The following is an 18,005-nucleotide window of genomic DNA, read 5'->3' as shown; positions in this document are numbered from 1 at the left end:
GTAATTACGGCGAGAAGTTGGTTTATGTATTTGGTTAGTGGGTACTTTTACCGTTTTTCAAGCATTTTTATAACTTTTTTCTACTGTTCTGTCAAAAAAAAGTATTATTTGTAATTACATTTTAAAATTTTATATCATGTATAACGTCGCCGTCGGTTCATTGATGGGGTTACGAACCTTCATACGAATGCCAAATTCCTTCCTTACAACACATTGGCTGCGTTTCTTTATGCAGCGAGAGTGCAGCGTAAATGACGTCACGAGCAGCTATCGCTACACGTCGCTGCATCATAGTTTAGAAACGCTTTNGCCTCGTCTGATCCGAAAAAGCAAACAGAGCCGCTCTGCTCACCCACCCAGCACCAGAGACTAAGGTATTTGGGTTTAAGCATGACTTGTCTTTCTGTTGTATCCATGTCTTTCCATCACTATTATAAAGCAGAAAACTTGTTTCATTAGTAAATATGTAACATCCTCCCAGTGTGATTTAGCACAAATGTTCAGTTTTCAAATCTGTTTAAGTGGGTAATGTTTACGGTGAGAGATCTTGCTGTAAAATCATTGTCCTATAGGGCATTTCTTATAGATTTTCTTAAAAAACTCATTGTCATTTGTTATTAATTTCATAAAAATGAAACTTTTATATCCAAAGTACACTCCAAAATGAGGACAAATGAATACTGGGTAATTAGCTTTTATAAGCAGACAGATTCCAAGATATGTACATAAATATAAATTTTAAGCACACAGAAAACTTATTTGAAGTATATTTAATAGAAAAAAATTCTTCTTTTATCCAAGAAATAATATGGTAAACAAAAAATGAATGAGCAATCATACTTTTTATAATGCTGTCTTTTATTAACTTTTAATCATTTAGTACTACTAAGAATATGAAAAAGACAACTTAACTTTTGTTTATTTTGCTAAATATTTAAAAAATAAACTTAATAAAATCCATTATTTCACATTTCTAGAGGCTGTCTGTATCAAAAATGAGTGATTTCTCATCCCTCCCTCTCTTTTGTGGAGCATCATAATTATCACAACCCCTTTATAAACAAGATAGATCCAATTAACAAATAGACTCACTCTTCATAAATTAATTGTAATATGAATTACCAGTATTTTTAAAGAATATATTGATACTTTTAACTAATGAACACTTCTAAGCAGATTGATGATGATGATGATGATAATTCTAAAAGGTACAATAATTCTGAAAATTTAAGGTATTCATTTAGCACCTTTGATATGAAATTAATTTTCATATTTAGATGTATTGTTTTCTACTTTTTTGGAGGTCAAAATTCAAAATACCACTGAAATTCTAGTACTCATTCAGAAATACCAAATGTCTGTAGCCTACATCTGAGTATGGGCAAATAGCCCATGCTCAGGTGTAGGCTACAGACATTTGGTATTTCTGATGATGGGCTGTGATAATACCCTAATACTTTTGAACTGAAAATCTTGAAAATACTAGAGATTTTAGTGGAATATTTCATCTTAATTTCCAATAAAGCACAACACTGCACATGCTAAGAGTGTTAAGAAATAAATTTGAATTGAAATAATGTGACTTCCGGTTTGCTTCGGAAGTTCGTATACAATTAATCGGGGCCTCCTGCCTTAAGCTTTCCGTATCTGGTCTGGGCTTTCATCTATCTAACTCCATTCTCAAGATTGAGAAAAGTCAGACGGATTACAGTGAGAATTTATAAGTATAAGACTTTTTTCAAATTGCAGCCTAAAAGTCAAAACCATATTTTGTTTGGTTTGGTTATTTTAGCCTATCATTGTTATGTTTATCATGAAATGTCAAGGGGATCAAATGGAGAGTGTGGTGTCCAGTATTTCTATATTAGTCTATAATTTACTCAGAGTCCCAGAGAATAAGGATGAAAAAGATTAGAATAGAGAGAGATACATTACAACATTTCATTATATATATACATACGTGTATAATTATGACACACAAATAAATTGTAAAAAATAATCAAAAACTACTTTTTTACTACAGTACATTCTTGAAGTTTCATCTCTGCTATGTCATTTCTTTACACAAATGAATGCTGTTTTCTATTTGTTGATTCCATTCTGGAACAATCTAGATATTCTAGGCAAGTTTTGGGAACGTCTAGTCCAACAAACGTAAGCAACTGTGGAGAACCTTTCCAGTTCCGATAACACCAGTAAACACAAAATGTCAGCATAATCTGAATATGGTCTTAGTATTTTATATATTTTTCTATATATATTTTCCTATTAATGAAAAAGTCAGGAGATTGGAGACGGTGTGGTGATTACAGAGCACTCAACAGTGTTACCATCCCGGATAGTTATCCAATCCCATTCCTTACTGATTGCAACCATATTCCACACACTATGAAGATCTTGATAGATCTGCATAGTGTGTAGATCTATCAAGATCTTCATAGCACGCTTACCAGCAGATACCCATACATGAACTTGACATTCCTAAAACCGCTATTATCACTCCCTTTGGCCAGTTTGAATTTCCCTTCATGACATTCAGACTACGAAACCTTTTAACAGTTCATGAATATGATGCTCATCGGTCTTGATTTCGTTTTTCTGTTATCTAGATGATATTCTCATTGCCTCTCTGGATGAAGAAACGCATCAATAACACCTTTGCACCCTCTTCAGCAGATTAAACGAGTTTGGACCATGTATCAACCCTGCTAAGTATGCCTTTGGCACCACGTCTATACAATTTCTAAGGTACATGATAACGCCAGAAGGCCTACATCCTCTACAATTGAAAGTGGACTGTATTCGAAATTTCCCTTGACCAGAGACAGCTACAGCCCCGACGATTCCTCGGAATGATTAAACTTTTACCACAGGTTGATTCCAGAATGTGCTACGTTGCAGGTTTCTCTTAACACCATGTTAATCGATCATACCAAGCCTCGTCTGATCCGAAAAAGCAAACAGAGCCGCTCTGCTCACCCACCCAGCACCAGAGACTAAGGTATTTGGGTTTAAGCATGACTTGTCTTTCTGTTGTATCCATGTCTTTCCATCACTATTATAAAGCAGAAAACTTGTNACAGCAACCCTGGACCTCGTGGACACCGGAGCGGACATTTCCGTTATACTCCCATCACCTCACGAGAGACAAGCTTGAGCTTTTTGCCACCAACGGATCGACAATCAAGACCTATGGCCGAAAGTTACTGAACCTAGACTTCGGATTATGAAGAAGCTTTCCATGGGTATTCGTCATAGCCAATGTTCAGAGGCCAATCATCGGTGTGGACTTCCTGTCTCATTTCAATCTACTGGTCGACAGCAGTCGCTGTCAGCTCATTGACGGGGTTACGAACCTTCACGCGAATACCAAATTCCTTCCTTACGACACATCCCAAATCCAAGTACTGAAAGACATCTCCACATACCAAAAAATCCTTAGTGAGTTTCCAGACTTGGTGTGGCCATCAATCACCAACACCAAGGTCAAGGAACACAACATCATACATTTCATCGAAACCAAGGGTCCACCATTGTTCGCCAGACCAAGGAGACTGTCGACAGACAAACTAAAGGCAACCTGCATGGAGTTTGAATTTATGCTCCAACAGGGCCTATGCCTCCCTTCAAAAAGCATCTGGGCCAGTCTGCTACACCTGACAGAAAAAGTCAGGAGATTGGAGACGGTGTGGTGATTACAGAGCACTCAACAGTGTTACCATCCCGGATAGTTATCCAATCCCATTCCTTACTGATTGCAACCATATTCCACACACTATGAAGATCTTGATAGATCTGCATAGTGTGTAGATCTATCAAGATCTTCATAGCACGCTTACCAGCAGATACCCATACATGAACTTGACATTCCTAAAACCGCTATTATCACTCCTTTTGGCCAGTTTGAATTTCCCTTCATGACATTCAGACTACGAAACCTTTTAACAGTTCATGAATATGATGCTCATCAGTCTTGACTTCGTTTTTCTGTTATCTAGACGATATTCTCATTGCCTCTCTGGATGAAGAAACGCATCAATGACACCTTTGCACCCTCTTCAGCAGATTAAACGAGTATGGACCATGTATCAACCCTGCTAAGTATACCTTTGGCACCACGTCTATACAATTTCTAAGGTACATGATAATGCCAGAAGGCCTACATCCTCTACAATTGAAAGTGGACTGTATTCGAAATTTCCCTTGACAAGAGACAGCTACAGCCCCGACGATTCCTCGGAATGATTAAACTTTTACCACAGGTTGATCCCAGAATGTGCTACATTGCAGGTTTCTCTTAACACCATGTTAATCGATCATACCAAGCCTCGTCTGATCCGAAAAAGCAAACAGAGCCGCTCTGCTCGCCCACCCAGCACCAGAGACTAAGGTATTTGGGTTTAAGCATGACTTGTCTTTCTGTTGTATCCATGTCTTTCCATCACTATTATAAAGCAGAAAACTAGTTTCATTAGTAAATATGTAACATCCTCCCAGTGTGATTTAGCACAAATGTTCAGTTTTCAAATCTGTTTAAGTGGGTAGATGTTTACGGTGAGAGATCTTGCTGTAAAATCATTGTCCTATAGGGCATTTCTTATAGATTTTCTTAAAAACTCATTGTCATTTGTTATTAATTTCATAAAAATGAAACTTTTATATCCAAAGTACACTCCAAAATGAGGACAAATGAATACTGGGTAATTAGCTTTTATAAGCAGACAGATTCCAAGATATGTACATAAATATAAATTTTAAGCACACAGAAAACTTATTTGAAGTATATTTAATAGAAAAAAATTCTTCTTTTATCCAAGAAATAATATGGTAAACAAAAAATGAATGAGCAATCATACTTTTTATAATGCTGTCTTTTATTAACTTTTAATCATTTAGTACTACTAAGAATATGAAAAAGACAACTTAACTTTTGTTTATTTTGCTAAATATTTAAAAAATAAACTTAATAAAATCCATTATTTCACATTTCTAGAGGCTGTCTGTATCAAAAATGAGTGATTTCTCATCCCTCCCTCTCTTTTGTGGAGCATCATAATTATCACAACCCCTTTATAAACAAGATAGATCCAATTAACAAATAGACTCACTCTTCATAAATTAATTGTAATATGAATTACCAGTATTTTTAAAGAATATATTGATACTTTTAACTAATGAACACTTCTAAGCAGATTGATGATGATGATGATGATGATAATTCTAAAAGGTACAATAATTCTGAAAATTTAAGGTATTCATTTAGCACCTTTGATATGAAATTAATTTTCATATTTAGATGTATTGTTTTCTACTTTTTTGGAGGTCAAAATTCAAAATACCACTGAAATTCTAGTACTCATTCAGAAATACCAAATGTCTGTAGCCTACATCTGAGAGCCCATGCTCAGGTGTAGGCTACAGACATTTGGTATTTCTGATGATGGGCTGTGATAATACCCTAATACTTTTGAACTGAAAATCTTGAAAATACTAGAGATTTTAGTGGAATATTTCATCTTAATTTCCAATAAAGCACAACACTGCACATGCTAAGAGTGTTAAGAAATAAATTTGAATTGAAATAATGTGACTTCCGGTTTGCTTCGGAAGTTCGTATACAATTAATCGGGGCCTCCTGCCTTAAGCTTTCCGTATCTGGTCTGGGCTTTCATCTATCTAACTCCATTCTCAAGATTGAGAAAAGTCAGACGGATTACAGTGAGAATTTATAAGTATAAGACTTTTTTCAAATTGCAGCCTAAAAGTCAAAACCATATTTTGTTTGGTTTGGTTATTTTAGCCTATCATTGTTATGTTTATCATGAAATGTCAAGGGGATCAAATGGAGAGTGTGGTGTCCAGTATTTCTATATTAGTCTATAATTTACTCAGAGTCCCAGAGAATAAGGATGAAAAAGATTAGAATAGAGAGAGATACATTACAACATTTCATTATATATATACATACGTGTATAATTATGACACACAAATAAATTGTAAAAAATAATCAAAAACTACTTTTTTACTACAGTACATTCTTGAAGTTTCATCTCTGCTATGTCATTTCTTTACACAAATGAATGCTGTTTTCTATTTGTTGATTCCATTCTGGAACAATCTAGATATTCTAGGCAAGTTTTGGGAACGTCTAGTCCAACAAACGTAAGCAACTGTGGAGAACCTTTCCAGTTCCGATAACACCAGTAAACACAAAATGTCAGCATAATCTGAATATGGTCTTAGTATTTTATATATTTTTCTATATATATTTTCCTATTAATTGCTATATTTTCAAATTAAGAAAAATTTTAGTATGATAATAAGATTTTAAAAGTATAAAGGTTTAATAAAATATGAATAATGATTATAAAAATAACATTGTGAATATCATGTCTAGGAAAAAAAAATTATATATTTATATAATTTTATGGAGGTATGCATATAACAGTACAAATATTCCGAGATAAATAAAGAATTTTAATTAATGTCAATGACTATATATTCACTATATAAATTATATAGACTTAATTTTCATCACTTTAAAATAATATTGATTATATCAAATAGATATATTAAAAAAATGATTATAAGATAGCATATTGCATGTACAGTTTCAATAATATGGGTCAGAAAATGCTTTGTTTCAGAGTTAGTTAAAGAAACTGTTTGCATTACCTCAGATGAAATGTTTAAAACAGCCTGAATAAATGCCTCAGCTAGTCTTATTGAGTTCCAAACATGCTCCCAAATTCCTTGGATAGTGCAGGTTTATTTGCCCTATCTAATAATATACTCTCAATGCATTCATTTGCTAAAAATTTTTTGAAACAAATCTATACATTGGTAATATGCTAAGATCTTACTGGATAGTCTTTTAACTCCAAAATATATTTGATAAAATTTATCATCATTTCTAGTTTCACATATGATGTGAATTTAAAGCTGTCATTAATTCATTAAAGTTCAAGTACGAAAATTCATAGAACGGTTGATAAACTTACTATTAAAAATCAATAAATCAGAAATAAATTTTTATTCTTATTTTGTTTTTAATACGTATACATCATTAATCTATTTTTAAAATGTCTACTCAATTATTTACATGACAAAAATACTCAAACATCAAGAAAATTTACATTAATTATGTAGATTCTTGTTTATCAAAACTTCCATAAATGACTAGAACAAATTTATATTCTTTGCCATGGTAGTAGTACATTATACAAAAAAATGATAAGAAATAACATTACAATAAGATAAAATACCATTAACTAAAAACTATCAATCAATCAAATTGAAATAATTTTCTAAAAATTATTTTATTTGTTCACTTTATTTAACAATAGCACTTATTTCATCTATTGTACAAGGGGCATTCAAAAAGTTATTTGTAAAAAGAATGCTATAGATGCAAGCATAAACTTGTATCGGATATTCGCGTCTAGCTTCATCAGACTTTTTTTTACTCCCAAATTTAAAAACAGACATTAAAGGCATTCGCAGGCAGTAAATATATAAAGTGAAATGTTTTAAAGTGCAATGGCTATAATCAAAGAGCACTTATTTTTACTGAAAGGGTTTAGAATTGTGGCAACACCATACGGTAAAATGTCTTTTTAACTTAAATGTAAGTTGAAAAATAAAGTGTTTAATTCAATTTGCTGACGTTATATTTTCTAACGACTTTTTGAATGGCCTGTGTATACTTGTATTTGGTGCAAGAGAATAAAACTTTTGGTTAAATTAATTAATAATACTCAAAAGTATATTGGCAAACTAATGATAGTGTATAAACACTAACATTTAAATCTTTTTATATTATAAGCTAAAATAAGCCTTCAACAATAAATAGTTAAAGCATTTTTCATTGTGCTTCTTTTATAATAGTAATTGTCATCTTTTATATGAAGAGAACAATTTAATAATATGGGTCAATATTTCTATAATGACAGAGATCTGTGAATAAGTGAAATTTCAGAAAATAAAGTATTAAATGGCTGCTGAATATTGGGAAAAGATATCAAAAGTTTATGATTAACTAATCAGTAAGAATAAACTTTTCTGCATATTTTATTATCCATCTTTCTGAATTACTTTAATATATTGTTCCAAAACAATTAGTAAAATAATCCAAAGTCGTTCATTTCAGACAATTATGTAAAAATGACATATAAAAACATTCATAATTAAATTATTTTATTAGAATTAATAGATATAAATTGAATATCAAATTCCAAAGTTCACTTTCATTCTACTTCATAATATATAAACTCATCTATATTTATATATTAATAAGTGGATATATTTATTAAAAACATTTCTATCTAATTTTAAGAACAAATTTTTACTTTAAAGTTTAATTATTTTAAAAATAAATTTTAAGTTCTGAAATTATTTAATAAACATCAGACTCTTTAAAATTTACATATATTGTATATATGATAATATATATAAATATAGCTCTATATATATATAGTAATTACATAGATTTATTTAATGAAAATTCCACATTTCTCTTTGGTTGGTTAAAAATTCAAATTTGCAATATCACACTGATTCTGAATTAATATCACAGTTTTCTGAGGAAACAAACATTATATTTTAACTGGGATTATATTTGTCTTTACAAGAATAATGAACTATGACTCCGTTTGGAAACCGTCCAAAAGCACTTTTACCTATACGTTTCTGACACACCCTACAAACATCCAGTTCTGTTATGATTAATTTATATGATTGATAATGAATTAGAAATGATCTTGTTTGAGTGTTTTCTGCAGATAGCAAACTTTTAACGAGTTGCAAACTGTGTTGTTTTGACTTAATTTTCAGAAGAACCTGTTTTAAAAACTCCTTTATTTCAAATAAAGAAAATGAAGACGGTAGTAACGCTAAAGTTTTAAGCGGATCCATTTTATCGGGATATTTTCGTAAGAGTTCGAGAGCCTTTTTATGATCCGACCTTACGTCTGGTTTCTCGATTTGCACGGACGATAAAAACCTCAAATCCAAATTTTCACTATCGGATAAATACATTTTAAGAAGATAGTAAAAAACGTGTTTATCTCCCAGTTTTGATTTGTTATAATGTTGTAAACAGTATTCTTCGGCTTTTTCTGGCATTTGCAAAATATGAGTATAAATTATCAAAACTTCTTCGTGTTTTCCTAACTTGCTTGTAACAATAGCCGCTTCCTCGTATAACTTATGTCGCAGAAATCGCATAGGAAAATTTTCTACGGTATAATTTTCAGAGTTAATCAAAAATTCTGTTAATTTAGTCCTGATGTTTCTTAACGTTTCTACATTATAACCGTCTTGTTCGTCGGTCTGTCCTTCTGGTAATAAACTATTCTGCATTAAATCGCAAATATTATCACAATATTTACGTATCAATATATCATGAAAATAGGAATTATCGTCTTTCCAAACATGAATAATATGCTCTAGATAAGGAATAGTGAGCTGTGGATGATTATTATTTAAATAATCAAAAATTTCAAACCTTGGTAGACTCTCAACTTCTGTTATGTCTTCAATAAATATTTTTAATCCTTCTCCGGGACGTTCTTTTAATATCCAATTAGCAAATTCAAAAATTAACGGCAAATCATCTTCGCTTAAATGTTGTAAATAACGTATTATTTCATCGAAGCCCTTAAATGGCGAATTAATTTTTTTGCTTTGCTTTTTTAATAACTCTAATGCTTTTCTGTGCAATCCCTTTCGCTGATAAAGAATGATTAATTCACTATATTTTTGATATTCCTTTAATGCTCTTTCAGACTCTTCAACATGACAATGATTATCTTTTACTCTTAATAAAGAAGCAACCAAAGCATCATTTGTTTGCAAATAACACTTTAACAGTGTAGTATCAATTATTTGCAAAAGTTGACGCTTAGAACGAATTGTTTTACTTCCTTCTTTAATGCTTGTTAAAGATGACATGCTACCTTCAAAGTCACCTTTTAATTTATGTCTAATTTGTAATAAATACTCAACAAGAGCAAAAAGCCCTTGTTTTAAATCTCCATCTTGCAGCTCTGGCAGTTTGTCTGGATATTCTAATTTGTTGCGATAACCAGCAGGAAGAAGTTTAGGAAATAACCCTATTACATGAGAAGGATCGGTCTCAAGGTTTAAAAATATACTCATGGCTTTTTTAAATTCTCCTTTGCAAAATAGATCAAAGGCATAAAGGTTTTGTATGTGCTGAATATGCTGATATTTTTCATCGTCCGTATCATCCGTCATGTTTACAAGTTTCATCGCTATTTCAAATTGTTTTTCTTTTAATAACTGATCGATTTGGTTTTGTATGTGAACCGCACATACGCACCAGACGTCATTCAAAGACGCAACAAATAAACGACCGCGTCTGCACGACACTATCAGCCTCGGGTCTTTGGCATCGACGGTCTGAATCAACACGCGTCGTTCGCTCGTTCTCACTTCGATGGAATTCGACAATATCGCCAGAATGTAAGGAGGATCGTTTGCCAAAGCCAATGGTATTTCCGTCCACGTGATTCCAAATTTCAGCGTCGGATTTCCCTCCGAATCGACAAATATTATCTGTTTGTCCCTACTGAGCGCAAACTGATCATTTTCTAGACACAACACGAGCGGTTCCTGAGTTTTACCCGTCGGAAATATATCTTTACTCTTTCCGTTCAGCGTGTAAAGACTGTACTCGGATTTAAAACCCACGAAGAGAGACTCGTTGCACCAAGCGACTACTTTAGGAACGTCGGGCATACTTATATCGCCCGTTAACTCTAGAAAGTTTTTATTCTTCCAATAATACAGCTGTAACTTTCTTTTAACCGCAACGCACATACGAATGGTGCACTGAACGTCGCCGGTGAGCGTCTTCTGTTTTTGAACGTCCAAGGTAAACAACGTGGCTCCCCTCGTCCTGGAAAGAACCGTAAGCACAGGAAAGTTCACTTGAGCTAAATCGTGAACGATGACAACATTATCCGAAAGACTGATTAAGATTTGAACGTCCGGTACGACTTCCAATTGAGTGATCGGTCTTTTGGCAAACCCTTTATTGGAGCGTAGAAGCTCCACACCAACCAATTTCTTTAATTCTCTTTCGGGATCCACTTTATACATAAGTAAATTTCCTTGCCTCGTAGCAAGAAACAAGTAATCATCGTAAGCTGCCAAAGATTCTATCTGATCAGAAAGATTTTTTAAGATTTTAACTATTTGGTAAGCTTCGTGCATTGTCGAAATGTCACATTTAGATATTATATAATAAAATAACACTTCCTTAAACAGTAATCATCCTTGCCGAGTCGACTATCGTCTACCTGAAGTTCGAAAGAACCAAAGATATGCACAACATACTTTCCAATAAAGCGACATCTACCTAAATCAGTTCTCGACCGTTTTAAATTTAATTTTTTAAAAAAATATATTTAACTATTATTTTATTAAAAAATTATTAATTAATAATAAAAATGAAGGTAAATAATATTTATTTAAATTCTTAGCAGCTGAATTGTTTTACTCACAGCCTCAAGTATTTTTCTGTTGAACGCCCTCTACAGTAGAGCGGAATATCTTTGGTTTCTATGACGTCACATTTAGAGGCCAAATTGCATTTATGCTACTTATTGCAGCTGATAAAATATTCGTATATACAAATTTATACGTATAGCCTACAGTATATAAAATTTAATTTAAAATTATTAAAATAACGAAAAAAAACTGTTTCGGAAAATTTGATTTTAAATTTTTGTTTATTCTATTTTTACATTAACCGATTTTATTCGTTTATTTAGAGCAATTTTTACTCTTTGATATATTTCAGATTTTACGTGGAATTATGAGGTCAGTATCGTAATACGTGAATATTACGCTTTAATATATTTTTTTAAAACTCTTTCCGCCCTGTGGGCACTAAGAGGGCATCTTTTTGCAAACCCATTATGGATTCGGCCAGGCTCACAATGGGGCCGCCGGGTAGCGGAGGACGAACCCGACATATCGGCCATCCGGCCGCTCTAATATTTGCAATATGACAATTCCAATAACTTTATTAATTTTAAATTTATATTTCGTGTATCTGGTTTAATATATAATATTTTGGAATTAGATTGGAATTGGAAGAAGAAACAATACAAGCGTAAAAACAGTCCATTGTTTTAAAATCAGACATCGAAAGGTTAGACATTTTTAGAGGGGTTAGAAATAATTCTAAAGGCCAATTGTATCAATTTGGCAGCTTTCACCAGAGTGAATAAAACCACTTAACATTGGTCGCGGGTTCACACCTGATTAAGCGGAATGAAATTTTCCGTGTTCTCTTCAAATAAAGAGGCCAATTTCTTATAGAAAATCATTTTCATTAGCAGATAACTTTGCTTTCCTTCCATCGAACCAAACCAATTATGCCCACTAGTGACGGTCTGGTTCTATAATGGCATCAATCAGAATGACGGAGGGATAATGACAAATTGTTCAATATTTCGTTTAAAATATGGATTTGATTATTGCCATTATGAAATTGTGTATGATAATTATAAATTTGGTTTGAGAAATTTTATGTGCGGTCTATCAAGAGGAATGTTTCCGGGGAGGACTTTCTATGTGAAACTGGGCCTTATTTAGGTGTTTGACACGTGAAGAGAACGTGGCGTTTTCATGAGCGAACCCACGACCAATAATCGGTGGTGGGAATAATTTATTCGAGTTGATTATATTTAATTCTACGTATCTTTTATACGTTTATCTTTTTATGCAATTCGTTTTTTAAAATGTTTAATATTCTATTATGAAACTTTGTAACGTTAAAATGAATACTTTTCAGTGCCGATTCGATGGCTTCTACTTCAATTAGGCGAGAGAAATATACTGCGAAGAAGTACTCAATGAGTATTTCTAATAAATTACGAAGGATCCAAAATGCAAGATCATTAATGGAACAAAAATATTGTTTTATAAAGAAGCGTATAGATGAACTTTTAAACGTTATCAGAATGGAAATCTTAAACGAATTAGAGGAAATTGTAAAATTAAAATTTAATTCCTTAGAAAAGATAGAGAAGAGGATAAAAGAAACCAGCAAACTTCTGTCGGATAATTTCAGAAATATTCCACAATCCGAACACATCAATACCATTCCTCGAATCGAAGACATTGAAGAGCAAATTCTATCTCATCTCTTTTTGGTCTTCGTACCAGACGTATCCAATGCTAAATATTCTATAGGTTATATTAAATGTTCTCCAATCAAACCGGAAGATTTATGCCTGGAAATTAACAAGAAAATTAAATTTAAATACGGAACAGAGTTAGAAGTCAAGGTTAAGAGTTGCAAACCGTGGTACTTCATGACCTTGCGATCGTTATCGGGATTGGCAGATAATGGAAATGGTGAAAAGATATTGCCCGAAATTATGGACAAGGAAGATGGTTCTTTTAAATTTCTCTTTCGTTTAAATGACGGTTTCAAGTATCGTATTGAAATAACACTGTACGATCGCCCTATCAAAAATAGTCCCGTTGTAGTCGAAATTGAGCCAAACCAGCAAAATGACAGATGCAAGAAATCGATGCCCAAAACCTCTTCAACTAAAATCAAAAAGAATTCTTCAGTAGAAAGCAAAACGTGGTCAGATTTTCAAAATTATTCAAGTGAAAGAAAATTTCTCATGGATAATTTGTCCTCGGAAATGTTCGGAAAATATCCTCAAATTGATACGAAAATGTCTACAAATAATTCATCCACAATTTATTACAATAGCAAAATACACAGTGAAGCTGATAAGTTTGTGGAAAGGATCAAGATGGCGGCGTTACCGATTAATGAAAGTGAAAATATCGAAATTAACAATGCTTCCTTCTGGAAATGAATTTGTTGATACTAATTAATTTTTATTTAAAAAAAAACAAAACTGTTTCTGTGAATAATTTTATAACGCGAATCAAAATTTTTAAACTATTTAAATTTATTTTTAAGTCCATTTAGGAAAAGATTAGTTAAAATACATAAAATGGAGAATGGCAAGCTGTTTTCTGAATAACTACAAAAAAAGTCCTCTTTTTCCCGGACACGTCCTACATTTCAACTTTATTATTTATCTTGAATCAATCAATATCCGTGGATAAATCTAAATGTACGTGTCGCCATCTATTATCTAAAAAAATAAACTTTTTAAAAAATAAATAAATTTATTTTTATATTTATATATATAATTACTAATTAATTATAGATTTATAATACTTAAAAGTAAATTTAAAAACTATAAAAACTCCATTTATTTATTTTCTCGAGACGAAAATCTAATCATTTCTATTAACATTTTCTGTATAAAAACANATTCCGTTTTATATGAATTCCATGTTGTACGAGTCACTTAGATTTTACAAATACGTGTGCCGGACTGTAAACGGCTCACGTATTTGTAAAATCTAAGTGACTCGTACAACATGGAATTCATATAAAATGGAATTATCAACAGTGTTATAGGGGGTCAACTGTATGTTATTATTATTATTTTTTCAGCATTGTTTACTGTTGATAGATAATAATAATATTCAAACAATAAATAGTTAATTAATTACACGAGTTAAGAGGTAACAATAGACACGTTGTGTCATAGAAACAATGAAATTTTTAAATTATAATTTAAAAATTTTTTTCATAAGAGCAAACTTCTATAAATTTTTAATATTAATACAAAACTCGTAAATAAATTTTTTATTACATTTTTATAAAATTTATTCTATTATTTTTATTTTTTCCCTTCTCCTGGTGTTGACATTTTCCACCTTCCTTTATGAGGAATTTACTTAATAATTTATAAAATTCGATTGAACAAAATATATATAATCGCTCTTATTAAGTAAATATAGTGATAATGATAAAGTTTAAGGCTTTAAATTAAATTAAAGCCACATAAATTATACATTAAATACTTATATAATATATAGGGCCTGAAGGTACGAATCTATATCTCAGGGCTTCACATTTCTACTTGTGTAAGGAGAAAGGGGAGAAGACCCGATTTTGTCTGATACAATACCTTTGATTACTGTATTAAACAATGGAGAAGGTATTCCTGTAGTGTTCTGTATTGTTTGTATGTGTTTTCACATTTACATAACTAAATATGAATAAATATTTGATTAATTAATGAAGATATTTAGAGCTTTAGTAAAATATATCGAAATTATGAGCAATTGAAAGGACTTAGAAGTCTCTCTTCCTTATCAAAAGATACAGAAGCACTCACTACCTTGTTACACATTTATTTATTCTATGCATTTAAATTATGATATATAATAATAAAACATAAAATAATTGAACCATTCAATGTATATTTCATCCCAAAAATTAAAAGTTTACGGTATATTGGTCACTCTACAGGTATGTTTTTGAGACACTTTAAGTGTGTATGTCTGTTTTTAAGTATAATAAATTCATCTATTAAATTACACGTCGATAAAATTCTTTCAAAATTATATAATTATTAGAAAATTTGAAAAAATATTCATAATAATTTATATTATAACTTTTTTATTTATTCGTCATTTAACGCTATTAGCTTAGGATCCAAGTCGATTCACGTATAACACATCAGTGATCACTAGCCAAAGGAAGAGGAGGAAGCTGGAGATTTTCCCGGTCATGAGAAAATTAAGACGCCATAATAGATGCCAAAAGAGGCCTTCTCTACCTCAGGCCCCATAGAAGTTGTCGAAGGCCCCTGGCTCTAATAACTGATGCTGACGATTATCTATAGATATTTGCATAGATAATCGATAAAAGATTTTATTTATTTGTTAAAAGTCTTATTTAGAATTTAGAGAATAAATAAAGAAAATTAAATTCGAACAATTTAACAATAGCTCGATCATATATATAGCCCATGCTTTAAACAATAGATACAGTAAATCCATACACTAAATTCTCCAATATCAATAATAATAGTTTATATATATAAACTATATTACCCCTTACAATAAAACTTCATTATAAAAGAGGATTTAACATAATTAAACTTTATTTTCTTATAGTAAAAATATACTATTGTTTATTACTTATTTGCTGTATTAATCTTACATAATATATGCTAATTATTCAATACATTTTTCACGATATTAAACATTGTGTATACATATATTAACCTCTCTATACATGTAGTGATCTATGTAGAACTAATGGACAGGATTTATTTATTTTATTAATAATTTTTTACTTACATCATACAGCCTACTACTTAATCTGTAGGATAAGTATAATAATAGGCTTTAATATACACGTACTTTACAGGCTACCTACAAGTTATATAAACTTTAATAGTCTATTATTAACCTAATACACCTTGTAGACTCAGTTTAAATTCGATTACAGGTTTTTATATTTAATTCCTTATAGTACAATTAAACCTGTGAACAACAGTCACTGACAGGAACATAAACAATGGCCGTCGTTCGAAGGTTATGTGCCGCAGTTTAGAGGTTGGTTGTTATTTTACTTCTATACAATTCTTTATTTCTTATATTTACATCGGGTAATTCTCCAATAAACATGGAATTGCCACCACCCCCAGACAATAAGTAGAAGTATATTTAACACGTAAACTAATTTTTAAATACATATTTAAACTTATTTCGTAAATTGATCGATTGTATTTACGATCAAACATTTGTGAAAGACATCGTTTAAGATCGATCATTTATTGTGAGGTCAATAACTGTTAACGAGCGTAACCCCGTGGTCTCCTGATCATCCGCTGCTGAGTCACTAATTTATTTTCTTTCTGCAAACAAAATTTCGACCAATACTTTTATAAAATTCGATATAATCGCTTATAAAACACCCGATAAATGTATAAAATCGTTCCGCATTAATTTATAAAAATCGATTTATAAATATCTTTACGACGATTGTAACGATTGAAAATTCAAAATGGCGATTTTATTTTAATTATTAATTATAGATAAACAATGAATTTATTTGATTTTTATGATTACAGATGTGATTTAATTTCGTGACGCAAGATAGCGCCACTTACCATCGAGTTTTTTTGGCTTTATATTCAGTCAAATAATACGCTTTTCTGTTCTTTCGGTCAATTCTATTGGCGTAATTCAAACGAACTTACGGTTACGTCAAAGCAAGTTTATATATTGACTTTGAAATTACGATCAGCGGGTGGAAACAGACCTACTTAAAAGAAGATATGAGAAAATAAGCATAAAGGGGCCAAAATAGAAAAAAAAAGAGAAGAACTAACCCCGTCGCAGCTGGCCGAAAAAGCATCTACTTTACGAGCTTAATCCGGGCCATAAGCCAATTTATTGGCCATAAATGACAAAATTTGATAATGGCGATTTGTTTAAATGAAAGGCATTTCTCTCAGTCGGGCGATTTGATTGAGATGACGATTTTAGCGTATAAACCAATATTTAACCATCATGGCCAAGGGCAAGTTCCCACATCTAAGCAGTTCCCAGTCGGAAAGGGATTAAGCAACCGAGCTAACAACACTATTGGGTGGAATGGGTAGTTGTAAACAAGGGGACGAACTTGTTGGCCGATTTCTTTGTATAGACGGGCAAGATATAACCAGCACGTGTATTGTCCGGTCATTAGATTGAAGGTGAGACAGCCGGACACGTGCCAGGCTAATCCCAGTCTCTGTGCCAATGTATAGCCCGGGTGGTCTTTAGCCTATTCGCCTCATTCGCCCCTACGGGATATCGGTTCGAGCGACCCACCGAACTATACCTGACAGTTTCAAATAATTACCAGGAAAACGGTGGAATTGCTAAACAGTTTTTGTACCTCGGTCTAGTCGCTACCGATGCAAATCCTGTAACGGTTCTACTCTTTACAATCAAGCAATTACACTAACTCCAGTCAATCTCTGGGGATTATCTTCGAACAATTTCCCACGGTGTGTTATGCCCGCCGGCTCGATTGTTAGCCTCACTACATAAGCCGGGATATGCACTCTTTAATGTCATTTTGTTGCCTC

At 32.0% G+C, this 18,005-nt stretch overlaps 1 protein-coding gene and 1 pseudogene across 2 annotated transcripts; one reads left to right on the top strand and one right to left on the bottom strand.

The window, feature by feature from the left end:
* Positions 1-8,451: 8,451 nt before the first annotated feature.
* On the bottom strand, positions 8,452-11,388 carry LOC111633644 (annotated as a pseudogene).
* A 373-nt stretch (positions 11,389-11,761) lies between these two features.
* Positions 11,762-14,156, top strand: LOC111633473. 2 transcript variants are annotated; one of them, XM_023378057.1, is made up of 3 exons: positions 11,783-11,847; positions 12,113-12,181; positions 12,827-14,156. In XM_023378057.1, exon 3 carries the CDS (start codon positions 12,837-12,839, stop codon positions 13,869-13,871), a length of 1,035 nt encoding a protein of 344 aa, XP_023233825.1. In that variant the 5' UTR covers positions 11,783-11,847; positions 12,113-12,181; positions 12,827-12,836; the 3' UTR covers positions 13,872-14,156. The 2 variants fall into 2 exon arrangements, with proteins under 2 accessions (XP_023233814.1, XP_023233825.1); XM_023378046.1 differs by lacking the exon at positions 12,113-12,181 and having other exon boundaries at positions 11,762-11,847.
* Positions 14,157-18,005: the final 3,849 nt, after the last annotated feature.

The sequence above is a fragment of the Centruroides sculpturatus genome, unplaced genomic scaffold (genome assembly GCF_000671375.1).
Source record: "Centruroides sculpturatus isolate CEXI.00-Female unplaced genomic scaffold, Cexi_2.0 scaffold54, whole genome shotgun sequence".
Classification (NCBI taxonomy): Eukaryota; Metazoa; Arthropoda; class Arachnida; order Scorpiones; family Buthidae; genus Centruroides; species Centruroides sculpturatus.
The sequence above is the reverse complement of the archived record's forward strand: the minus strand, read 5'-3'. Positions and strand labels throughout refer to the sequence as shown.